We start from the raw sequence: 27,892 nt of genomic DNA, 5'->3' as shown, positions 1-27,892 counted from the left end.
TTCAGCCCCTTTTTCAAAAACCACCTCAAGCAAGCATAAAAAACTTTTTGGGGAAATTAAGGGATTTTTTATCTGAAGACTGGCATTTACATCACTCGTTTCAGATGCGATATTTGGAAATGCGCATACCGTAAAACCAGGGTGATGGTTTTACGTTCTGTTACCTGATGATCCTCGACTGTCTTTCTGTTTTGTGATGGTTGTGCATGAGTCCCTTGTTTGTTCTGGAGTTTTCACCCCCCAGCTCTTAATGCATTTTGTTTCCTTCTAGAGCATCAGTGAATGTTTGAATCTTTTTAAATAGTTGTGTTTGAGTCCCTCAAATGTCCTCAGTGTGATAAGATGCATCTCAAAATCATAAAGTCACTACTGGAAAGGGTTCAAATATGCAAAGATACTGGAAAACTGAAGAATCTGTAGGACCTTAAAGATTTTCTGAAGAACGCTGCTCAGTTTAACTGTTCAGAACAAACAAGGGACTCATGCACAACCATCACAAAACAGAAAGACAGTCAAGGATCATCAGGTAACAGAACACAGTACTAAGAACCAAGGGTTCCCAAACTTTTGAGTAGGGTTATTTTAATAATTTCAGCATTTTTTTTGTCTTGTGGACTAAATGTTAATATCTTTTATGTACAATATCTTACTCAGGACAGTACTAAATAAAATATAACATGCATTTAGTATGATCTCTCTTATTTTTTGAAAATTACTCATATTTTCACAGATTCTGCAAGGGGTGCCCAAACTTTCGAGCCCCACTGTATATATATATATAAATTACAATTATTATATTAATTAATTATTATTATATTAATATAAATTACAATATCAGTATGTATGAATGTACATACAAACACGTTTATATATATATATTTGTTTTCTAATACAGTGAAAAAACCATCAGAATGATTCATATACTGTACATTGAAATATCAATCTTGAAATAAGTAAAATCTAAATCATTCAAATAAAAGCAGTTTGATGGAACAAAACAGAAAAAAACAAACAGTTTTGACATGTTTTGTGAATGTCATTTATTCGTAAGTAGCACCGATCAAATGCAAAAAGGAGTAAGTGACAGACTTTCAACAAATATATGGCTTAAAGAACTACAAGCCATAATGTTTATTGTACGAAACTACACAAAACACAATATAATGTCTTGAAATATATTGATGAAGACAGTGGATTAGTTACAAAAGCAGTAACAGTGGTGCTTTAGAATGGATGAATTTAGAGATACAACTTTATGGAGAGCATTTACCATACTGACAGCATAACAACATAGTGTCTGCATGCGAAAACCCTCTCCACATTTATAAATACATCCCTTTAAAGCAGCACAGCTAAAAATATTAAATCTATTATTGAAAATTAGAAGGAAAAATTAAACTATTCAACCCTTTTCCGCTTTCATCTCAAAGATTCACAGCCTACGCAATCTCTCCTGAAGACTGGACACCTAAGAAAAGAAGCAAAGACAAATCTCCTGAGCACATCCTCTTGTATTTGCCTGCCCTGCTTGAACCTTCAGTGGTGCATCTGGAATTTGTCACTAGAGAAGGCCAGGATGTGATTCGACACGTACAGTAGGTAGATGAAGAATATGAAAGATTGGTGGGGAGTCCAGATTGCAGCTGGATTTCCTGGATTTCTCAGATAGAGCACGAGAGGACCAGAAAGAGAAAGAGCAGAAAATGACTCGCCTGCTATGACCCCAATTACCACCGAGGAGATCAAAGAGCTCGCTGCCACTGTGATATTTAAATGATGAGCCTGGATAGGGCCTCGCTTTTCATATCTGCCCACCACCGCCGCCCTCTCACTCTCTCGCTCATTCGGGGTTTGAAAGCGGTATATAACAGTTTCTTTCGCCTACTGCTGAATTATAATGAAACCGAAAGCCAACTGTAGGAGCCTGTTTAATAAATTCATATATTTTTATAGTGCCATAATATATAATGTATAATGGGCATTTAGATCTTACATTATATTGTTTACATGCATCATTTGCAGTATTTGCATTGAAATTACATTGATTTGCATGAAAAGTGGTAATGTCTCTTTAAGACTATCAGCCTGAAAAAGTGAAAGCTGCAAGGACATGGCACAGAAGGTACAGACATTTACCGCATAAATAATAAAATATACTGGCTTCTAAAATATATGTTTTTGCAATGTCCATTCAATGATTTACTTAACTCATTGGAGGAAAACATGTATGTGATTAACTGCGAATTGAATCAATTGCTCTAGTTTGAATCAAGAACACAGAGTCAAGACAAGACTAACTAATATTTTAATAGAATCATTATTCAATACAAATGTGTAGATGGATGCATGAAAAAAAAAATATATATGGACACAATCAGTGAAAATGAATAAACCATGAAAGAACACAAAAACACCATAAAGCATCAAGAAGGTGGGCCATATGACTCAACTAAACTTCACATCTTCTGAAGCTGTATGATAGCTTTATGTAAGAAACGCCAATATTTCAATAGCTATTCAAGTTGAACTTGAGAACCAAATCACCACTGATTTCTTTAATGATTTGTTAAGGCTTTATTAATTTATGTAATATTAGCAGAAGTAATATTAATAATAATATGTAATAATTATATATAATTATAATATATTTTAATATAATACATAGTAGGCCTAACATATAATATATTATACAATACAAAATATATATTTAATATGTTATAGTATAGATAATAGTGATATTAATTACATATTATACATTACAGTTACTATTAATAAATACTTTAAAGCTCAGTAGTATTATAGTGACTTTCTTTATTGATTTATGTTTTATAGATTAATTTAGTAGTAGTAGCAATAATAATAATGATAATAGTAGCAAGTAGATGTCTTTCCCTGATATATTCTGCCCTTTTTTAATGGAATAATACACATACAGTTTCATGGTCTGTAAAAATTATATTTATTGTCTGTATATTCTCAAGTCACCGCAAAATGTCAGTTTTAGGCCCTGCTTGTCATATAGTGCAAGAGTCTACTTCAATGACATCTGCTTTTTTGGAGTTTAACATCCTCAGTCCTTATTCTCCTAATTACCTGTAAGTCAACAGGAAGTTTTGTTCTTGCTTTTACTGAAGAAAGTCAGTCCTACAGGTCTGGAATGACATGAGTAAATGATGAAAGGATTTTCACTTTTCTTTTTTCTTTTTTGGCTGAGCTACTCCTTTAGCCTTCATTCTCTTGATGTTTACTGAAATGCAACACCAACCAGCCCTCCGACGCTCCTCTTACCAGTCATTCTCTCAGTTTTCCACTCTTTGTCTGTTTTTTAAATGAGCATATGTGGGCTAGGGGACATTTACCTCTCTCTTAACAAATCAAGGATAGCAAAACATTTACCCTTCTGTTTGGGCAAAACCATCCCCCCGCTGCATTCCAAGGCCAGGTGTGAACATAAAATGCTATTAAATCAATATGAGAACAATAGAGAAAGAGCGAGCGAACGAGAGAGAGAGAGAGAGAGAGAGAGGGAGAGAACAAACATCTAAGGCTGTGTGGGGGACCTGGTATTAAATTTCAGATCTGCTGAAAAGCAGGATGTGATATAAATATTGATGAATCAGATGGCTACCTGAGAGACAGAATAGCTATCTCTTGTTATCCGGATCCCGACATTGCCTTTGTTAACAGTCTGTGTTGTCATGGCAACAAGCAATTAAATGGCAGCATGCATTTAAACATTAGAGACAAGTTGAGATTCATGCTGCCGAACAATAGAGGAGGGGGAAAAAAACGCAGGCTGTGTGTGATTGCTAGGGAATTGAAAAACGTTTCAAGAGTGAGAGAGAAAAGTTGTGAGGTACCGCTAAATTGATGGTATACAAAGGCCTTGTAAATGCTGAAGTACACTCTATATCTTACAATACATGAGCTTGAAGCCTAGTGTACTAACAGACACGGATTCGGACATGCCCTGAGTGCACCTGCACCATGCACTTTAGACCATGCGCTCAGATTGTTACAATAGGGCCCCAAGAGTTTTTAGTTTTTTTAAGTAATGTTTTGTAGTTTTAGTTAAAGATAATAGTCCTGTACTTTGACTATAAGTAACAGAACTGAATCAGATCTAATGTATACAAAAAAGCCAGAGACTTACAGTTACAAAAATATATAGATTTTAACAGTGATTTTATATATATATATATATATATATATATATATATATATATATATATATATATATATATATATATATATATATTATCATTATGTTTAAGGTAATCGCTGCTCAACTCTTTGTTTCTATGCTAACAGCTTTTTTTTCTAAATGGTCGATTTCAGATTAGTATTATAGATTGTTCAGTTCTTCAAAGTGAATTAGGTTTTTTAAACATGCTTTATAAAGTTGAAATCACGACAGGAGAATCAATGATCACGTAACACCCACAGATCTCATGGGAGGTCTATCCTTATCTATTTCTGGATGAAGAAAACGAATTAGACTTTTACTTTGAGATATCTACCGTGCTCAGAATCCAAAAATGTTAAGTGGACATATGATTGGTTGAGATCTTTGGCATCCTCCAATCAAATCAGATTACTGAGTGAACATTAGGAAACATCTACATAAATGCATTGATACGACGTGTTGAATGATGCTACTGCTGAGAAAGTGAAGAGCCTTCGGGGTGCACTTTGCAGTTATAATCCCATTACTAATGATCTTCCATTGAAAAAACAAATTACCCGAGTATGACAGCCTTTGAATATGCAAGTGCTAAGCCACCCTTATTACCTGAAACATCAAATATCACTGAACAGAATCAGTGATTCATCCTTGAAATTTGCCATGTTAATGGGGATACTCAGGTTTGCCAAATAAAGAAGGGAACAGGCTGAAGCCTTAGTCTGAACATGTAAAGAGAAGGAGGGAGCAAGATGGGCTTTTGATCGCCCAGCAAGGCCTACTCTTGTTTTTAAGGTTGTCATTGGCATAAAGGAACATTAGAGATTTTTTGTGAATTGTACTAATAGAATACTTTGTATATTGACTACACATTCCATGAGAATTTTTTGTTTGCATTTTCGGGAAACCCGGGGTGGGTAATTGAGAATGAATGGGGGGAAAGTCATGTGAGAAGAGGCAATGCACCCATCGCAGTATGACTGGATATTGCTGGCTATGTTTGGCTGTGATTGGTTCATGCAATGAATCCTGCTTTTGTGTTCGGGCACGTTCGTGAATCAGTCTGAAATGAACAATATAATGGGAAGACTTCTACACTTGGCATAATATAGAATACACCATATTTTGGCATCAATATTCTAGTAATACTTTATCTGAAAACAATGCAGTGGATATTCCTCTTCTCACAAGGTACCTTAATTAATAACAAAACGTGAGCATCTGTCCCAGCCTTGGTCATTTCCCATCTATGACCTGAGAGTCATGTCTCTGCCTCTGTCTGCACAGTTGGATCTGTCACACCCTCATGCAGCTTTGATGATTCTCAAAGCTTCACATCACTCCTCCTTGTTGCACAGTACAGAAACCAGTGACTGTGCGTTGTGACAGTCTGGGCAAGCGAGTCAATGCAGGTGGTCATCCTTGCATTCCGTCACGTCGCTGTTAGCCCGAGTGGAGAGGTACAGTAAGAGCGTGATGTTGGAGGTCAGTTTGTGTGTCTGCCCAGATCAGATGAAATGGGTTTTGATGTTTGGTGGGGGCCCGAGTCGCTCAAGCAGTTTAGATCCAATTTCTGACCCTGTCAAGAGACACACACTCTGGGGTCAGGACTCTAATACCCCTCTGGCCTGTCGACAGGGAAGGATTCTGATCCCTGCACAAACTCAGGACAACAGCAAATGCCAAGTGAGAATAGAGCCATCGATATTAACCTGTGTGCACCACAAGGAATTCAAATGCAGTATTAGCTGGAAGACTGCAGGGTCTGACTCCAAATCACTTGTAGATTCAGTAGGGTTGGGTATTGACACAGATTTCACAATTTGATTCCAAATCACAAGCTCTTGATTCGATATCAATTAATGTGGAAATAGCTCAGGTACAGTACTTGTTATTCTGACAGATTTTTTCAAAAATAAAATAAAATAGAAATAACAGGCTAAGTAAAAAAAAATGGTAAGAATGCAATTAGGTCCTATTATTTATTATCTTTGGTTAATGCATTGCCATTGCCTTCTAATGAGATACCTTCTGATCTTCATTTATGTTTATTTCATGCTATAGTAATAAATAGGAAGAGAAAATTGTTCGCACGTTATATGTAATGGCACGTTAAATAGTGACAAAATGTCATTAATGGGTTTGTGTTTAGTTATAAAACTGACCGAATTTGAAAGCTAAAAAAAAAATTCTCACCAAAAACTGCAATATTGGTTGGCAGGCATGCTACACAAATTATTTAGTCAAGTTTTGTTCATGCATCAACATAAAATACTTAAAAGACTGTTCACATCAGTGACGATAACTACAGGAATAAACAAAGTTTACAACAAACTAAAATAAGTAAAAATCATTCTAATTCAATGAGAACAGGGAACTCTAACAGCACAAAGAAAAAAAAAAAATCATTAGAATCATTCTCTGAACAATTGGTTCCAGCTGATGCTCAACAAAAAATTGGTAATTAGAATGAAATCAAGCATTTAAAGGAGCTGTATGCACTAAAGCATACAACGTTTGCAGATATTTAGGAAACATGGTAAGAACACATATTTGTTTCTCAAAAAAAAAAAAAAAAAGAATGCTACATTTATCTGCTTTTAAAGGTGTGTTCAGTGTCCAAGTGTCTGTTTTTGTTTGGTCTGTGTGACTCCGCCCACTGCCAATTTACCCAATAGTATTGCAACACCATGGGTTGCCTGTAGGTGGAATACACAGCGTATTGCAGCCATGAAAGCCTGCAAATGAACTTCATCAGTAATCGCAGATTCTACCCAACCTAAAAAGCCTTGGCACGCATCTAAACACCTCTATGACCAGAGGTATATTAAAAAGTGGAAAATCAACTCATCAACTTTGTAAGGTTCGTCCCCTTCCATTGTGAATTGCGCTCGTTGCATGTCCTGTTGCATGACCCATATGAGTGCCGAGTCTGAGAAGGAGTAGGGCGGGAAAATCAATATTTGGACTGCAGTGCCCATTACAACCACTAACTGGCAACATAACATACTGCACATTGAAAGCAACAGCTGACATAAACGTAATTAATAAACAGAACATTATAGTATTATGGTGTGGATCCTAATGTAGTTCTCTTAATGGTTACTGTTTAAAGTGTTAATGGGCCTAAAGAGATTGACCTTGTTATTAAAGAATGGATATCGAGATTAAATGAGGACTGTTAAAAAAAGATTGATTAATACTGGCAACTAAGCCCTAATATACAGTCATAACAGGAACATGCAAAACAGCTGTCGCGATCATCTCGGTTAAAATAAAGACAGCCATGGGTAATGTGACCACGTCGACCGGCCGTCTCTGCCAGATGTGACATTTCACGGCGTTCCCATCTAAATGGCTCCGATAAGTTCACTTGTGCGGTCCGGAGAGGATGAGACCGGCATAAATGAGAATGGATGAGCCTGGCAGGCAATTCTCATTCAGCACCGGGCTCGGCCCAATAATGAGGTGGATCTCAATTATGCCGCCACGGCGCTGTGAAATGAACCAGGGGCTCCCACCCTGACGCCTCTGGAGGCCCTTCAAACCCCCTCGTCTAAATTGAACTGATGGAGCAGAAAAGCCATTTTGATTTTCGTTCTCACCTCCGAAAACACGGTTTGGCAATGATAATGCCAGGCTGCAGTGGGCATCTGCCGTGTGCTTATGAAGGGGGTCAGCCGTGGTGTCTGTGGGTCCCTATCGGACGTGCCTTATAGGGGCGTAATTGGATTTGTGCTGACAGTCTGTTGACACAGACGTTATTAATTGGGGTGGCTGGATTGACATGCACTTAGACAGCCACCTCATAAATGCATGAAACTTGGCGCGATAATTGCTATCGCTCTGATAACTGCGGTGGGCTTGATTAATGATGCCGTCATCAGCATATGCCAAAGCTGACCTCACGGTTATTGAGTTAGCAGGCTAATCAGAGAAGAGGTGGGGCGACTGCGGCTCAAGAGAGGCACAAGAGATTGTTGAGGCTCTTCAAACGACTCTTATGACCTAATGAATGCTACAGCTGCCATTTAGGTTTCCGGAGTAGAAGCAACAACCAAATAAAGCACAACGGGATCACTAAAACATGGCCTATAGACTATAGTATACAAAATATTAAGGTTTACTGTATATATCAAGCAATTGTTTTATCTTTTATGGTGCAGCATGCTTGGAAGTGTTCGCTTATTCTCTCCTGCTTCTTCCATTCGCTCACAAAATGTGCTTTTCCTTGCCTGTCACTCAATAACCTTAGATACAAGAATACTGTCAAATATTTATTATAAATATTAAATGAGTTGAGGCTACAGGAGTGTTTCTGACTATCGGCTCTATCCACAGTCAGACAGAAAATCCTTACAGTGTTGACAAAATAATCATATTCTGCACATCACATCTATAAAACGCTGCAGACAATACGTTTTTATGGCGATGCTAACTATTAATATGGGCGAATTAAAATAAGGGAAATTATATTCACATCCCAAACACTTTTACAAGACAATACTAGGACAATACTAATATAATACTTAATTTAATGAAGATAATTTTATTACTATTATTATTATTTAGTATTTTTATTATTATAATAATGTTAACGTTTGTTTTCAGAAATACTCATTATATTTTGGAATTCATTGTCATTATTAGGTAGAAAATACTAGGACGATAATTAAAAATAATAAATATTATTATTTACATTGTTACTACTACAAAATATGTATGCACAATTACTTATAATAATATAGTTTGCGTGGAATTTCTAAAATATATATATTTTTTAAATATCTATAGCTATTAAATTAATTGCCATTTGTGGTAAGCACATTTTTTAGCGATCCATCCTTCTTACTATTTTCAGAAAAGAAAAAAAAAAGATATAAAGTGAGAACTTTGTGTACCAGAATCGTTTATATATCTCTAAAGTAACTGTTAGACGTGTGTTTGTCTTTTACAGGTGTGGTGCCCAATAGTCTGGGTTTACACAGCCTTCAGCCCAGTCCAGTGGCTCCAGACAGCCAGGCTCAATCTCCCACCCAACTGCTGTACCGCAGCAAAGTCCAGCACCGCCGATTCTCCATGGAGGTGAGTCTTGTTTAATCATCTCATCCTTCTCCATGCTAAAGCCCAGCCAAGTGCTCTTTCCAGAGGCATTGATGGAGCTCTGCTTGTAATCTTGTCTGAGTACTTAATAAAGTACTTGCCAGAGGCACTAAAGCCTCCTTATCAAATGCTTTGTTTCTCTTTAAAATGAGACTAGGAGACTATAACAATGAGGATATAACAATTCACTCAACTCACGATGCAATACGATTCACTACTTAATGCCCAATACGATTTTGTAACGATTAAAAAAAAGAGAGAGATTTAAGACAAATTAGAAATGTTTATTATTTTTATTCAGACAAAACTGCTAAATACTTCTTTGGGAAACTGAAATATAACCAAACAAGATTTTAGTTTTAAAACAAACTCCAAATCAAATGAATTACACAAAAGAAAGAAATCTCTTAATATATAGACAAACAAAGCTTTGACTGTGCTCTTTTTATTTAAGATTAGAGGCAACCTCTGTAGGCCTGTTTTAATTATAATCCGAACAAAGATGGTGCATACATGCAGCATGAGCAGATTTTAATCTAAATTAGATTGTAGAATTTCAAAATTTGAAGCAAAAAACAGAATGGTCTGAATTTAGTTTTGTGAAACTATACTACATAAAACTTATCTGATTGAAATAAATACAGCAGACGGCCTGAATGAGACGTGAATACACTCAGCAGGTGGTAATTATAGAACAGCAGTGATACAGCGTTTACTTGGCTGCCACTGTAAACAAAGCAGTGCTGCGGTTATGAACACTAATTTAATATGTATTATACAGAGGCAAAATGAAAAGAAAATACTGTGTAAATTTTCTAAAGATAGACTGTTCCCCTCAAAGATACATATTAACACACTCTCCTACCCTCAATTTTATTGCGATTTGTTTAACAACATCTCAAACATTTTTAATCGTTATATATTTGTATTGATTTTCAACCGGCTCAAAGTGAATCGTTACATCCCTACTATAAACTGCTTTATAATGTGAATCAGTTTTACGGAAGCCTTAAGGGACACAGTAATGAAATATAAGATGGGAGGAAGAATTATATTTACTTTGCATTCTCCGGTACATTTGTGTTTCTCTATTGTTCGTTTCTTGAGTGCAAAGTTTTTCCAGGGGAATGCAATAGTGCAAAGGTTAGGCTTGCTCTTTGATTATTTCGGCCATTGAGCCATTCAGACTTGAGACAGTCTCGTGCTGAGACAGATCCTTACCCTGTTCAGCTCTGAACTGGCGAGCAATTTCAGCTGCAGTGCTGAACCGATTCGCCATTGAGAGCCTCTGCATTATCCTGTCTTCTCGTGAATTTATGTGGACGACCAGCATTTTGGAGGAACTCAAATGAATTAGTATCATTGTAAAGCTGCAATATTTGAGAAACCACAGATTTGGAATGACTTACTTCACTTGCAATGGCTGTAAGGTCCATCCTTGTGGCTTTCATCTGGACAGCCTCCTGTTGCAGCCCACAACCTTACAATCTCAAAAGGCATGCTGCCTATTAAACAGGGTTTGCCTCATAATTAAGAAAAATAGCACGTGGCACCAGATTAACACCAATAACTTGTAGGTGTATGTAAGTGTTCTCTAATTTTGATCTGAGATCATTTTCAAATATCAAATGATAATTTACACATTTTCAAATCAAGTTTTTTCATACGGTGCTTCAGAATACAATTAATTTATGAAACATGCTTAAAAATATCTGCCATTCTACTCCTGTAAAGATAACTTCAAATGCAACTATTGAAAATTATGAAATTGTAGCTTGTTCTCTAATTTTGATCTCCACTGTTTGTGTGTTTGTGCGTTTATGTGTTATATATATTTACGCACCTTTTGGGAAATGGTCTAATTTTGGGAAGATTTTGGGAAATGGTCTAATTTTCTCAAAATGTATTGGGATTTTAGCAGAAATTGTGGTGTGTACATATATGGTGCCATAAATAAGCACGTTCAAAATACACCATGCCAAATGGATTGCTGAAGGACAACAGACTAATCAGAAGCCTGCCTTAAACAACATCCCAGTTTTTCTCCTCTCTTCCACCATATTCATCCAAGCAATTCAGTATCTGAATGAAAGGAAAGAGAAAGATGGAGTCCATCATTAAATGGAGTGGAAGTATTTCCTGTAAGTTAGTCCGGCACCACAAAAGACAGACTCCACATTCGGTGTGTTCTTTGCCTCGGCTGTCAGCTTCCTTATTCAGTGCTCATGAATCTAGAGAGGGAAATTGGAATCAATGCCTTCTCCCATTTTCAAATCCGATGACTTCTTTCTGCTCTCGCAACCCTTTTATCTGCACCATGCACCCTTATTTCATTCCCACAGGCATGACGGGAGAGCACTGAGGAAAAAGGAGGACATTTTATTCCCTGGTTTTATTGAGAATCGCTGGCTAGTTTTATTGCATGACCGTACAAACTCAGCCACAAGGCAGAATGGCAGGAATCACAGGGAATACTCTCATTTTTCAGAGTACATAAGATTCCCCCTCATTGCTGTGCTATTTTTGGGCCTCTCCTAACCATGGCGATGAATCGAGTTACGAACTAACTCCATCAGAGCTTCTTAAATGCAAGAAGAATGTTGGTTATACTTCAGCTTGTCGTAAGATACAATATTTTGTCCTTCCCTGCCTTGGCGTGTTAAGATTATGCCAGAATCCTTCACTGAGTGAGAGTCTTCATACTGGAGAAAAGTGACAGGTTTTCTCATTGTCATGCTGAGTTCATCATGGTAAGAATAGTCAGCTCTGCCTATAGGCGTAGAGTTGTGTTGTGCGCTGAAGAAAGCTGTCACATTCACCTTGACATGCTGTGTTTTCATATGTGCTAGCTGAACGCTAATAGCTGACAGCTCTTTGATGTGTGTGCAGGATGTAACTAAGAGGATGTCTCTGCCCATGGATATTCGTCTCCCGCCGGAGTTTCTCAAGAAGTTACAGATGGAAAGTCCTCCACCGTGCAAACCGCTCAGCCGCATGTCCAGAAGAGCCTCACTGGTTAGTAACCAAACTAAACTCCCTTAGACAGTTAGTTAGCAATCAAAATGAGGACATTACATAGTCAAAGTTCACACTAATAACTACAGACGAACCAAAACTCTAACCCCCCTAAACTTTTTGCATTTTAAGTTGAATAGCTATAATAAAATAAAAATAAAAATAAAAAAGAACATTTATAAAGATGTAGGTAAAATATTTCAACAAAAGTGCTAGAAAAACAAACCTGTCTGCATACATACAAACTCTGGTATAAAAACACAAGAGCTTCCTTCCCAGTAAAATTTTTTAGGCATTTAATTTATTTTCTTTTTTTAATCTTAAACCATGAAAACCCATCTGTACCACTGAATAAAAAATAAAAGAGGTAATTGTGAAATTTTCTCTCTCAATTCAGACTTTTTTTCTCAGAATTGTGTGATACAAACTCACACTTGCAAGTTATATAGTACTGCATGATATAATCTCGCAATTGCGAAAAAAAAAAAAAAACAACTCAGAATTACGAGATATAAACTCAGAATTATGACTTTTTTCTAGGGATGGGCAATATATCGCATGCGATTGTCACACGCATTTTGTCAGTAAATTTAGTTCCCTGATTAGCACCTGCTTTTAAATGGAGAGGCATTTAATAGACAGCGCTGTAGATTACTGACAAGCTACACAATATCACGTTCATTATCGAAGGCGATCCATCTGCAATAATGAACATGATATTGCATCATTTGTCAGTGAACTACGGTTCTGCATATTAAATGGCACTCCATTTGAAAGCAGGTGATGGTGGCGATTTAGCAGTAATCATGTAACAGGCTTTATTAACGACCAGTTACAAGGAGAATCGCAACAATTTGAAGCAAAAAAGTATTTGACAATTTTGAAAAAGAAAAAAAAAAACTACAACTTCAACAACTAAAACTACAACTAAAAAACTACAACAACAACTTTACTAAGTAAAATAATTACAAGCACATGAAGCATAATGAAAACTCTGGAAAAATACAAGTATTGCATATTATGCAAACAAATAATAGTATAAGAAAACTGACTCTAATGTACATCATTCACATTTCTCTGATTGGTGGAGATTTCTCTGCAGAATCATGGGAAATGTAGTTTTTAACCAGGTATTCCACTACTGAATGCAATAAATGAAAATAATGTTGGCTCATGTCTTCAATAGAAGCATATAATATTGATTAACAACCTTGTAGCTTACAGTAGGTCTGACTTGTAGGTTTTTAAGTTTCTATTAAAGGGGGAGTGAAATGCTCGTTTTCACTCAATATCCTGTTAATCTTGAGTACCTATAGAGTAGTACTGCATCCTTCATAACTCCAAAAAGTCTTTATTTTTATTATATTTATAAGAGAAAGATAGTCTGTACCAATTTTTCCCGGAAAAACAAGAGCGCTTAGAGGCGTGACGTGTGGGCGGAGCTAAAGAATCACAAGCGCCAGTAGGCTTTTGTGTTGAGAGCGTTTGGAAGCTGTGGCACAGATCCAGAGGCTGAAATTTAACAAGAGCAGCATCAGCAAAGGAGTCTCTATGTGGTATGTACTGAAACCTTATATATTTGCTTAGCGGTTTTGGAAAATGACTAAGTTCCACTTTATGTCGTCTTTTTTTTTTTTAAGCTGTACATGTGGAAAGTGCAGTTTGATGACAACATCGCATGTTGTTTACTTGATGTGCTTACGTGCTGATAGCTAAGTTAACAACACAGAGATATTTGAAGCAGTTTTACTCACCGCATGTGGTTCCAACACACAATCGTGACCCTTTTTCGTTGGGACTGCATTATCCTTAAGAAATAAACGATGTGCAATCCGAAATGCATGGAACAAACAAAAACACTTGCACAACTCCGTTGATGCTCTGTAAAAATAAACTCCATCCACTGGTCCCTTAATGCTGTTTCTCTTTTGGTAATCTGTGCAGGGTTGTCTTGCCCTGGCAACCAAAAACACACTCCTTTTGTGACATTTCGCGACGCTCTCGCTCTGATCAGTGAAGTCTGTTGTGCTCTCAGTGCTCTGCTATACGGGAGCGCGCGCTCTTTCGGCAGAAGTGCCTCAGGACCCATATTAGGAAATTCCGCTCCATCTAACGTCACACAGAGCCATACTCGAAAAAAACTTTCCGAAACTTGTGACAAACCGGAAGAGGTTTTTTTGGAACAAAAATACTCCTTCAAACGTAAAACTTAATTTTTGAAACTTTGTCCATGTTTAGCATGGGAATCCAACTCTTTAACAGTATAGAAAACTCAGTATGCATGAAATAGCATTTCACCCCCCCCTTTAAAAAATAATTCACTATGGAGAAAGTGAATGGTATTTTTACTTCATTACACTCTATAGCGCCCATCAAGTTCAACTACTGTCCAACTATAGGCCTACTACTGCTTTCAAAATGTATATTGTGAAATGTGAATAGTGCTATACACAACAGGTTTGCACACTTAATGCATTGGTTTAGAATTTGTTTCTGCATTTGTACAAAAACCGCCTCAGCCCTGAAAAATATTGATAAAATACTTACACATCATAAATAGCACAACATAAGGCGTATTCCCCATTACTACAAGAACTGTTTTTTTTAAAAAAAACTATCATAAATGTGTTCTGCAGACATTTTCTCTTTCTGGTCAATTTCTATAAAATAATTATACTGCTGCCACACAAATAAAACTTGATCTACAACAGGTTTAAAAGCTTTCAAGGCATCGGTTGTATTCACAGAATATGTTTTCTCTATTGTCTAAGGTCATGTCCTTCTGCTACACACACAAAAACCTCAGTGGTTCCTACACAATGCTCTTAACTCGCTCTACTTCACGTTAAATAATATTAGCAACCCTAAAAGCAACATCGCCTAAATATCTAGCTCTTCAATGTGCTTATTAAATATGTTGATATCCATGCACTGTTTACAACTTCTAAAACTATTCATAAATGTTGTCAACAAACTATTTCAACAAATTGAAGACATGTTGGTCACACTGTATTTCATTCTTTTCCAGTCGGACATTGGCTTTGGGAAACTGGAGACCTATGTGAAGTTGGGCAAACTAGGAGAGGTAAGATGTTTTCCTTGACGAAAAAAAAACAAAAACAAAGATGCTATGGGCGAAAATTTTAAACATAAAACAGCAGCCATCGAAATGAAGATTCAAATGTGTTCATTATAAGATTCCCCGCGGGCGATTACAGTGAATATGAGTCGTGTTGAATGTGGATTCTGATTTAATTGGCTTTTTTTTTTTGGCATGAAGAGACATCAGTCTTTATATGCTCAAAGCTGTACTGCGACTAGCCCGTCAATTTTCCATTAAGTGCAACAAAGCATGCACATTGCAAATTGTGAGAAATAATGTACTACATACAGTACAACCCTGAGGAATACCATATCTAATGACTGCGTGAGAAAAACCTGAAGTATTGGAAAAAATACTGGAATCGGACTGCAGTGAATTTACTTCAATAAAGAAACAAATGGCGGTAAAGCAGGCTTTCATATATTTGTATTAGCAGTTAGAAATGTTTTCATTAATGTTTAAAGGTGCTTTTAGCTCTGCCTGGAAAAGTCAGAGAAATTAATACAGTTTTATAAAGTGTGATATGGTTTTATTCTAGTAAAGCTCAGCACTAAAATATTATTACATCAGCTAGAAGTTGCTCTTTTGTGAATAAAATATCAGTAATATCACATTTAAAAACCTTAATAGGCATGTCATTTAGCAGACACTTTTATTAAATTAATTTATAAGGATTATCAATTTACAAGGAGAATCGCCTTTGAGCAATCTTAGGTCTTTAAACCAAACCAAAGATAAAGATTTAAACCCACTAAAGATATATATATATATTAATAAATTTATCCAGCAAGGACACAATAAATTGATCAAAAGTGACAGTCAAGACATTCATAAAATTTTCAAATAAAGGCTGCTCTTTAAAACCTTCTATCACCATTTCAACAGAAATATTAAATGATTATTAGAAATGTTTATTGAAAAATCAGCATGAATTTCTGAAGGATCATGTGACACTAAAGACTGGAGTAATGATGCTGAAAATGTAGCTTTGCATCACAGAAATCAATTACATTTGACAATATCTTCACACAGAAAACACTTCCATTATACAAATATTTCAATGTATAAACATTTTTTTACTGTATTTCTTTCAAATAAATGCATTATCCACCTAAAACAAAGTATACCAAAAGGTGCCATAAAACATCAAAAGCTCATTTTTGAAATTTGAACATATTTTTTTCTAGCTATAATCATCTCTAGCCAATAAACGGTGAAATACAGTCAGTATGAAATTACTTTCATATACAACAGGTGACTGGTTTTAAGAGCAGTTTGGTTTTTCGAAACATTGTGGTAGACAAAGATCTCTAACCAAACTAGAAACTAGATTAACCCACCCACAGATCTGTCTGAAGACTGTGTGAAGTTACTGGTCTAATTCAGTGCCTCTCATCTAGTCAATTGTAAAAAAAAACTAAGTAGTTTCTTGTTGACATAAATGACCACAAGTCAACCTCTATAATATTTTTGCACAAATAAATCTGTCCCTGGGTAGAAGCTTATGAAGTCAGACAGACGCAGGTGGGCTGCGTGCATGCCGTCAAACCAACTATTGTCCATCCAAATTCAAGATACATCTGAGAACCAAACACACTTTTAATTAATTTGTCATATCGTTGCGATTACACAAGAAGACCCATAATTTTGGGCTACCAAAGTGAAATCTGGGTCTTCAAGCAAGTAGAAATTCAGCACCACTCCTCTTCCCCAGAAGATTGACATATTTTCGTCTTCCTGTCTGTCAAACAGGGCACATACGCAACGGTATTCAAAGGCCGCAGCAAACTCACAGAAAACCTGGTGGCCCTGAAAGAGATTCGTCTGGAGCATGAAGAGGGTGCCCCATGCACGGCCATACGGGAAGGTATTGTCCTCCTCCCTCAAAGACACCAGTATGATTTCAAGCTCAAAACCCACATTGTCACGAAGAGTATACATTCTAAACTGGCAAGCCACAGGCGTCTTCTTCACCCAGTCTGAATCACTCCATCTAAATGAGATGGAGTACGTGAGCAGGGTTGCTAATGGGAAACACCGATGTGAAGCAAGGCTGACACCCAGTGGCTGCTCAGCTCCCGCTAAAGAGAACACATCGTGATGGAATGCATCACAAAACATGTTTGGAGAGGTCAGGGTTAGGCAAAATTGAGTTCTTTTACAGCTCTGAGACTTTTAAGTATCAACTTGTTTCAGATTTAAAATGATGGGGATCCCTTTCTCTAAAGAAAAGGTTGAGACACAGAAGACCTAAGCAAAACTGTGCATTCATTCTCCCTTTAATATTTCATTCTTTCCTATTGCATTAAAAAAGACTTATAATGAGGGGTATATTAGAGCATTAAATCCATATTAGTAATTGTTTAATTAAAATGACAAATAAATCATAAAGTTATTAGATATAAAGATATAATTACTTAGAGATTTTTAGTAATCCAGCAAGGACACAATAAATTAATCAAAAATGACACTCAAGACAATTATAATGTTACTAAAGATTTTTTATTGTGTTTTTGAAAGTTTCTATTCATGAAAGAATAAAAAAAAAATTGTAAAAACTATAAGCAGCAAAAATGTTTTCAAATCATCAGATTAGAATATCATTAGTTTTTTTATTATTATTAGTCATTCATTAGTCAAAATATTTAAATGTGTATACAAATATTGGTAAAATATATAAAATATATTTACATTTAGTCATTAAACAGACGGCTTAGAAATGATATATATAATAAAAAGAAAACAGATAGAAAAGAAAGAAAATTTTTAAGAAAATAAGCAAAATAAATAGAGAGTTTAAGTGTTAGAAAGGGATTTTTTTCTTAATAAAGAAAACAAATACAGAAAAAAAGAATTAGAATTGAAAGTGTTTTTAGTAGAATAGAAAGATTTATTAAGGAATGAACTATTAATTATATGTTTCCAGAAATAGCAAATATATTGGCTGTTTATGCGTATTTCGATTTCATTTTTCAGTATGAATTATTACAAAACAACTCTTAGAGTAGTTTTCTCATTTGAATGATAATTCTGCATCCTGTTTGGCTCGATTAAAATTCAGGAACTGGATTAAAATTTCAAAAGCCAATTTCATTTCAAGTTCCGGATGTTGCACAACCCCGCTGGAGGTTATTATTATAGTTGCTCATCGTCGTGTTGTTTTGTTGCAGTATCACTTCTGAAGAACCTGAAACACGCCAACATCGTAACGCTGCATGACATCATCCACACGGACCGATGTCTCACCCTTGTCTTTGAGTATCTGGTACGCTTTCTTTGAAACGCTTTGAAAACAGTAGCAGCCTGTGTAGGCTCCAGTTCATCCCACAGTGCTTTGTGATTTTGGGCGGGGTGGTATCTGACATTCAGATATTCCTCTTCAAAGTGACAGGAGCATTCAGAACCTATTGTCTTTGCAGGACAGTGACTTGAAGCAGTACCTCGACAGCTGTGGAAACCTAATGAGCATGCACAATGTGAAGGTAACTGAGAAAAACATCAACAAGCTTACCAATTGAAAGTCAACAGAGCTGTCTACATACTGTAGGTACATACAGAACAATATACAGTTCTGAAGAGCAGGATTTTGGACCAATGAGATTTCACTGGGCGGGGCTACCTAGCAGACCCAGGGGGACAAGGTTTCATTGGTGATTTTTCTTAACTATAAGGAAAACTCTGGTGGAAATTAGAGCATTGGGAACCCATAATTGACTAATTAGTTTGTTTAAATGACTAATAAGTCAATTTGTTAAAAATAAATTAAATAGAAATTATGTATAGATCTCTAGCTGACATTTCAAACACTGATTAACAGCTTCTAATGATTTGGAAATAGCCCATATGTTTTATGATAATGGGGAATTTAGGCTGAAAATGAATCAATTAATAAAAAACAACACTAACAGCAGTAATCACCTTTTCTAATTCGACAGCTAATAGCTTCTCGCATGTCACTTTATCACGTTGTACCTGGATAAAACATGGTGTCTGGCATAAAATAAAATAAAATAAAATAAAATAAAATAAAGGTCTTTCAAATTGTATATTAAACAAATTTCATTGATATTTGTCTATGAAATAAAATAAAAAAACAGAATTTTTACACTTTCAAATATTTCACAATGCATTCTGGGATTGCGCTTCAAAGTGTAAATGACAACAATTTTCAATTCATTATCCCTTTCAATGCAATGTAAAATAAAGTGAAATAAAATATATAAAAACTCCAAAAACATTAAGATTAACTATAGATAAAATACTAAAACAACTACATTAAAAACACACACACACACACAAACATATATATATATATTGTATTTTTATTTTTTTATTAAAAACGATATTATTTCAACTATAAAATAGTAATATTAACAGTAATAATAGCATCCCAATTATACTAAAATAGCAGTAAATGATAACTATTTTCAAATTTGCAGTTAATACATGTGACGTTGCCTTAACATTTGCTCAATTTTAGGCATCTTAGAAGGCAGCTGGCTACATTTAAAATGCTGTCTTTGTTGGTACTTTAAGTTTAGAAATGCTAACATCCGCCTCTCTGTCCTTGTAGATCTTTATGTTCCAGCTTCTTCGTGGTTTATCATATTGTCATAAGAGGAAGATTCTCCACCGGGACCTGAAGCCTCAGAATCTGCTCATTAATGACAAGGGAGAACTCAAACTGGCAGACTTTGGTGAGACTTTCTTACCAGGCTTGATTTTTCACTGATGCATTGACTTTAGTGCACTGTACAAAGAGTATCTGACTTGTTTTTAGCACAATACGCAGCAGTGATCTCCCATGTGAGTCTCCAGCAACGTTTGTTCATCACCTTAACTCTCTGTCTAATCTTGCTTGTTAAGGTTTGGCCAGAGCAAAATCAGTCCCAACAAAAACCTATTCGAATGAGGTTGTGACCCTGTGGTATCGACCTCCTGATGTCCTGCTGGGTTCCACAGAGTACTCAACACCCATAGACATGTGGTAAGATGTGTCTACAGTAAGGCATCGGCCACAATGTGTTGCTAACATTAGGAAAGCATCAAGCTAAACTAATAATATTGCTGATACGCAATGCTAGGAGATTATTAAAAAAAAAAAAAAAACAAGCAAAAATGGTACATAATCTAAAATCATGATATACACTGGAGACCAGGCTCCTTTGACTTACATTTGCAAATAAAGCACTACTCATATTTTCTTCAGCAAATGTGAAAACCTATATCTTAAAATTAGTAAAAATTTTCCTTTTAAACAGACTTAACCACATATATTTTTTTTTTTAAATTAACCAATAATTACATAAATTTACCCTTAAAATAAATCATGGTATAGCTTAGTGTTTGCATCGATATTAGATTAAAAAAAAAAAAAAAAAAATTCCATAAGGTACTTATTCAAATTATTTTAATTTGAAAGCACTGAATAAATTGAATTGGTAAATTAAATTAAATAATAAAATAAAAGGCTAGCTGTTGAACAAGCATTAACATTCGCTTAGTTAAAATATATGAGATTGGTTTACGAATTGTAAATGAGATTTATGATAGTTACGTATACCTGGTTATTTTGCATTTAAATAAATTCAGTAAATTAGTGCTGTTATATAAATTGTAATTGTTTTATTTCAGCACAACTGATAAATATGCATCACATTAATCTAATGTTAAAAAATTTTACGGAAAGCATTTATTATATACTGTTAACACGAGTCAAGTTTTATTTATTATAAAGTGTTTTTGAGATGATTGTCATTACTGGAAATTTATTTTTCTTTTTCTTTTTTTTTTGCTTTCTCAGCACTCAAACACATTCAGTTCAGTCTTTCCTTTATTTATTCAACATCTCATGTCAAAAGAACTAAATGAATGGGTTCACATAGCCTTTTGTTTTAGAAAAAAAAATCCCATTTACAAACTGCCTTTTGATCAGTCCTCCAGAAGAAACATTAAGTTAGAAAATTGAATTCTGTCTTTCCTGACACAACCTTTTAACGTCACACGCGCACCCTGACACGCACTCCTCGGGCAACCTTGGATAGCTGACACGGACTCGGACATAAATGCTTTTCTAAAGCTAAGCCGTCCTGTTCGATAAAAACGGCGTTGTGTTTAATCCTCAGGATTAGTCCAGTGGGCTAATCAATCCGAGCGTGACAGCAGCCACATGTGTCTCCCCCATATCTCCACCTCGCAGCTTTCCCAAAACTACCCTCCAGTCAAGCAGACGTCAAACTGTGATAGGAGAATATTCTCAGAGACGCCGTATCTAAAACATCTGTGACAGTCCTGATCTGATGTATTCAAATGATGTCTGCTGGCTTCATTTAAAAGCTTTGACGTATAGAATAACAGCAGTGAAATGAAAGAGATCGTATGATCATAACTCAGCAGTATAATGATGGATGTCTCTGTATCACTAGGGGCGTGGGCTGTATCCTGTACGAAATGGCGACAGGCCGTCCCATGTTTCCTGGATCGACTGTCAAAGAGGAACTACACCTGATATTTCGCCTCATGGGTACGAGAGACATTTTGTGTCAGTTTAATTATGTATAAATTATAAAGGTTCTTTATTGGCATCTGTGGTTCTATGAAGAACTTTTAACGTTAATGTTATTTTAAGAAAGGTTCTTTTTGGAACCAAAAAATGGTTCTCTTATGGCAAATGTGAAAATCTGGTTACATTTGCATATTTAAATTAGTGACCTTTCTCATTTTAATAAGATCAATTTGTCTAGATAAAACAACTATACACTACCATATAACTATATAAAATATTGATAAATATTGGACAGAACAGGTTTCAGTCATAGCAGTAAGATGCCGTAAAGAACCCAAATGACCCAAAAGGATGAACCCAGTACTTGGGTAAAAACCCAGCATTTTTTTTAGAGTGCAGTAATATTGCAAAATATTATAACATTTATATCAGTTGTTTCTATTTGAATATATATATATATAAAGTAATTTATTCCTAATTTGCAGCATTACACAGTGGCACATGATCTTTCAGAAATCATTCTAATATGCTCATTTGAAACGAAAACCTTCAGTAACCGCATAAATCTCACTTTTGATCAATTTAATGTCTCCTTTGTAATAAAAGTAATAATTGCTTTCAAAAATGGAAACATATAGGACAAGACCAGACTGACATATGAAGTGAAAAATAATTACAGTGAATGTTATGTTTAACATTTGCCTTTATATAAATCACACACACACACACACACAAACATGTAGACTTTCTTTGTATCCAAAACTACTTGTTTCAACGTTCCTTAGTATTAAGTGACTTACTGGCACGCTCTCAGCCAGTGATTTCATGCTCCTCAAAAGCGCTCGTTCCAGCAACCAGCTGTAAACATGACAACCTGCGCAATTTTGATTTAGAAGCTGTGCAAAGCCAGCCAACCGGATCAGAGCTTGCCAGATCAACAAAACATCTGCTATTTTTTATGCAATGTGCATCAGGCGGTCAGTGAACGGGTTGTGGGTGCTTATGGGTGCCCTGTCTGAGGCTGAATGGAGGTCTAATTATTTCACTGTAGGACACATAATAAAACACTTTCACTTCTTTCCATAACCAGGCACCCCTTCTGAGGAGACCTGGCCCGGAAGCACAGCTAATGAGGAATTCAGATCCTACCTGTTTCCTCAGTACAGAGCACAAGCGCTCATTAATCATGTGCCCAGGTACCACAGAAGCACCACAGACTACCTTGCAAGCAACAGGACTAGCTTTAGGCTTCTTTAAATAAACCGTGCAAACAAAAACACACCTGTATGTATAAATAACAACAGAGGGCTATGTTTTGGAGACTTTGCCTGCTATGAATTATAGATGGTGAATATTGTAATATAAAGCATGTTTTTTTTTTCTTTTTTCAAAGGCTTGACACAGAGGGAATAGATCTTCTTACCGCTCTATTGTTGGTAAGTGCAATAATCTGGAGATTTTTTTCTTTTGGATTACGCAGCTTTGAGCTAGAAACATACTTCATGCAAGTACGCAAACAGATTTTGAGCCTCAACCAATACACTACAAGAGTGAGCATTTCTGAGTTGTTTATAACTGAAAGTCCTGCATTGTGAAGAATTGTACAGATTATTGTGATGTTTTTATCAGCTCAGACTCTCATCCTGACGGTACCCATTCACTGCAGAGGATCCAGTGATGTAATGCTACATTTCTCTCAATACATTTCAATACTTTCATCGCATCTACATCTACACTTTCATTGCACTGTTAATTATTTATGCCCTCCTAAATATTTCAAATATGCAGCAAATATGCTCCTTGGTAAAAAATAAAATACGTAAGCGGCAAGCCCTTCATTTATGTACTTGAACATTACTCAGAACATTATCTGAGGTGCACTGTTCTGTTAATAGTTATATTTCCTTTTCTTGGAATCTTGAGGAGGAGCCAATAAGATTTGAGAGAATAGATTTACACAATATGAGGATTTGCCAGTCTATGTCAGATGTCAGAAACACACACATGTCTAGCCAGCAGTGGAACTCTTTAGAAATGCCCTGCTGATGAAGAAGGTCATCGGAGGACAGCATATGCAGAATAGCATAAAGACAATATTTCTGGTATCACAGCATGGATACAACAGGAAAATCACTGCCTATTTTGATACAAAAGAAAAAAAGTAATGTCTATACATCTGATAAAGTGTCCATTTACTGTTAAAAACGCCGCTGTCTTAACAGATGATAACAATAACCCCAGGTTTGCACCTGTAAATAAAGCCATGCAACTCTGTTGACAAATGCATAATAAGAGATTAATAATCTTATAATACTGATATTCACACTTTTCTATCGGTCTCCAACACATCACTACAACATGTTATCATTTATGTAAAAGCTGCACAAGCTCAGCTGAGAACATGTATCAGCAGCATTTTTTGTACTATTATAAGTATTATTATTATCGATAACAATAATAGACTCTCAGACTGGTCACAGATATTCACGTTTTTTAACAATGTTACTCTAACCATTGTGCATAGTGTCAAAAATAAAATAATTACTAAAAATCTGATTTAAAAAAAATCTAGTTAAACTGACTATAAATAATAAGCAATTATATTTATGCAAAAGGTGTTTTGCAATCAGAATGTTCAAATTAATATTACAAATTATCTTTTACTATCACAAGTCTTCTAATAGTCTAATCATGTATATGTATTATCAATAATATGAATTATTGTCAAAATTTATAAATTATTCAAACAAATAAGATAAATTAAAATATCAGCTATTCATAAATTAAACAGAATAATAATAATAATAATATATCAGAATATCTTAAAATAAAATGTTAAAATATTATATAAATAAAATGTTTTTTAATCAAAAATCTAATAATACTGCTACTAAAAATAATAACAATAAATCAGAATAATCTAAAATAAAAATGATTGTGGCAAAACTAATCAATAAAATAACAAAAAAATAAGATCAACTACTATTCACTACTATTGCTATTTTGTACTATTCAATTAAAATCAACCAGTCATAACTAAAATCCACATCAAACAAAAAAAGAAAACAACAACAACAACACCACCATCGGTCAAGCTGTAGCATTAGAGCAGACATGTATGTGTGATTTCTAACAAGCTCACAGCAGCACATGTGCAGACTCAGAGGCCACTGAGGTGCTGGTTAATGCCATGGAACTGCAACTGTCTTCAGCTCCCACAAATCCCCGGGTGAAGAAAGGCCCTTGTTAAGAGTTTCGCTGCCGAGACGGAGTGAGCTCAGAAGCTAATTATGGTGTCAACTTCCCCTCTCTGCCTGCTCTCCTCCAGGTCCAATTAGCTTGATACAGGCAGGGGTGTCAGACACGGAGCATTATAGCGTTATCAAAACACAGGTAAACAAACGCAGGCTGACACCTCCACGCTTCACTCATGTACAGGCAAGAGTATGGACCTTTCAGAGGAATACCATTCAAGATTATGTTGGGAGAATGACTGAACAAAGAGGGGTGCCACAGGCTAAAGACTCAATGCTGAGCACAGCGCTCTGACTGTAGTCTACAGTATACGTTGCATATACTGTACAGTAATGCATGTAAGTCGTAGAGCTAGCCTATATACTGTATTGTAAATAAAGAAAGTTGTATAAAAAAAAAAAAAAAGAACAATTAATTGAAGTAGATTTTACGAAAAAAATACTTTTACAGTTTTTTTCTACTTCGAAATGTAATTAATGTATTACTTGGCATTTATTTGTAATTAATTCTGAAATTTACTAGCAATTTCTAAGTTTTTTTTTTTTTTCAGTGTACATTTCAGGACAACAAAAATTTCAGGGGAAAAATGTGTGTAACATCTGAGAAGATCTGGAATTTATCATTCGGAGCAACTAAATATGTCGTTATTCACTTGAACTAACCTTTTTGCTGGTTTTCAATGGATTTTGACCCCTTTTTAGTTAGTCGAAGTCAGCTTAGATCAGATCAGATCAACAGACAGACAGATAAATATATATCTATGTCTTAGTTCTAAAAAAGTTCTTAGTCTCCCAAGTGTCTTTTTTTTTTTTTTTTTTTTTTTTTTTGGCTGGTTTTAGATGGGTTTTGTGACTGGAAAACAGACTAAACCAGCTAAAACCATCAAACTATTAGCTTAATTTACAACATTTTAAAGTCAATACACTTGCTGTCCAGTATGACAGTTGGGTAAATGTAGGCTATTTAAAAAAATAAATAGAGGTAGGGTCAGTGTGTAATAGTTAGGATTGGTTTAATTTAACAACAGAAGAAGTACACTGTAAAAAATAAGTGTAATTTTAACTGTAAAATTTTGTAAAAACGCTACGGAAAAAAACTGATAATAGGTTAACAGTAAGTTCCCGTACTATATACAGGGAAAAACTGTAAAAGATCTAACAAAGCATTTAATGTAAATTTACAGTAAAATTCTGTTAATTATACAGCTTTTAGAAGTAAAAAAAGAACAAATCAATGTATAATTTACAGTCTAAAACTGTAAACTGATATTCCCAGAATTCCCTGCGTGACACTCCACGTTTGAAAGTATTTTGTTTAAATAATCATGTTTTTAAATAGTTCTTGTTATCAGTTATGTACATTTGAGCTTTATGTTACATCTTCTGTTGCTTAATGAAAGTTTTTTGCATTATTTAAGTATAACGTGTGTTACCATGATGGTGTTTTGTGTTTCCAGAAATGTGCACCTTCTATATGTTAATATATACTTCTGCTTGTGGTGAAGCTACTTGTGATGAGCTTTGATACTTCATGTGGCTTTCTCTTATACAGTACCATCTTTATTATTATGGTGGTTGTCAGTATTTTTCAAGGTACAAAACAGATTTAATTTTTTGTGTTGTTGAATTTACTGGTTTATATTCACATTTTCTTGTTTGTAAATTACAGCTTTATATTGTAAAATTAACAGTTTTTGACGTAAATGTGTTTACAGTTTTCTGTATTTTTACAAAATTATTCTGGCAACCACAGCTGCCAAAAAGTTTTTGTAAAAACAACAAGAATTTTTTTTTTACAGTGTAGTCAGTGGGAGGTCTAAGATTGTGTGCGATATTATTTTGGTAAAATGAGGTATTTGTGAAGAAACGTGATTGCGTCTCTCTCTCTCTCTGCGCGTTCTGTTGGCGCACGCAGCTTGAGTGCGCGCTGACCTGTCATTATGATGAAAGACCGCAGAGCGCGCGATTCGTTAATGGTGACAGCGGCCTTAATGAGTCCGAACCGTGCACCTGTTTCTCATCAAACCCCGCTGACTGATCGCGCCGTCAGCCTCACACAATGCGCTCTAAACGCTCTGCTCGCTTGAAACACCGCCAAACTTTGACAATTTTATAACTTTGTATGAGATGACAGCAGAGCAGGGTGATGGGTGCTTCATTATTTAAAACCATTTTATAGCTCAGGCATCAACACGTCAGGGGAGCTGTGCTCAAATCGACTCATCAGCGAGGAGCACACACGACGGGAAAGATCACAGGCTACTGTAACGCGCTCTAGTGCGCAAAACACTAAAACAAGCGCTGCGCATGCGCACACGTCACACAAAGGATGAGCGTTCAAGTGAAGAAATAAAGTTCACTTTAGTGCATTTTTGTTAGATTTGAAAGTATCTACGTACTTCTAAAAAAGTTAAATCAATAAAATAATTTAGTTCAAACTTAAGTTGACTAAAACAAAAGTGTAATCTTTCTCTTCTACAATTTAAAACATTCTGAAAGGACGGTATGTGTGTGTGTGTGTGCGTGTGTGTGTGTGTGTGTGTGTGTGTGTGCTCTTGTTTTTGTGACATATCAGGACACAACTTTGTATAATGACATGGGTATGACACAGGTATTACAAGGAGAGGGTGACTTATGAGGACATAACCCATGTCCCCATTTTTCAAAACTCTTATAAATCATACAGAATTAGGGTTTTTTTTTTTAGATAGTAAAAACACAAAGTTTCC

The 27,892-nt window shown here is 35.5% G+C and overlaps 1 protein-coding gene across 1 annotated transcript in view; it reads left to right on the top strand.

Annotated features, from left to right (window-relative positions):
* LOC127967823 (cyclin-dependent kinase 18-like) overlaps positions 1-27,892 on the top strand; it is a 64,498-nt gene that overhangs the window by 33,576 nt on the left and 3,030 nt on the right. The window contains exons 3-13 of the mRNA XM_052568540.1: positions 9,141-9,268; positions 12,176-12,301; positions 15,330-15,386; positions 17,157-17,271; positions 18,575-18,669; positions 18,824-18,886; positions 19,978-20,101; positions 20,271-20,391; positions 21,830-21,927; positions 23,000-23,105; positions 23,303-23,345. Of these exons, the coding sequence (XP_052424500.1) occupies positions 9,141-9,268; positions 12,176-12,301; positions 15,330-15,386; positions 17,157-17,271; positions 18,575-18,669; positions 18,824-18,886; positions 19,978-20,101; positions 20,271-20,391; positions 21,830-21,927; positions 23,000-23,105; positions 23,303-23,345 (1,076 nt within the window). The remainder of the gene's footprint in view (positions 1-9,140; positions 9,269-12,175; positions 12,302-15,329; positions 15,387-17,156; positions 17,272-18,574; positions 18,670-18,823; positions 18,887-19,977; positions 20,102-20,270; positions 20,392-21,829; positions 21,928-22,999; positions 23,106-23,302; positions 23,346-27,892) is intronic.

Source organism: Carassius gibelio, chromosome B11 (assembly GCF_023724105.1).
Source record: "Carassius gibelio isolate Cgi1373 ecotype wild population from Czech Republic chromosome B11, carGib1.2-hapl.c, whole genome shotgun sequence".
Taxonomy (NCBI): Eukaryota; Metazoa; Chordata; class Actinopteri; order Cypriniformes; family Cyprinidae; genus Carassius; species Carassius gibelio.
The sequence above is the reverse complement of the archived record's forward strand: the minus strand, read 5'-3'. Positions and strand labels throughout refer to the sequence as shown.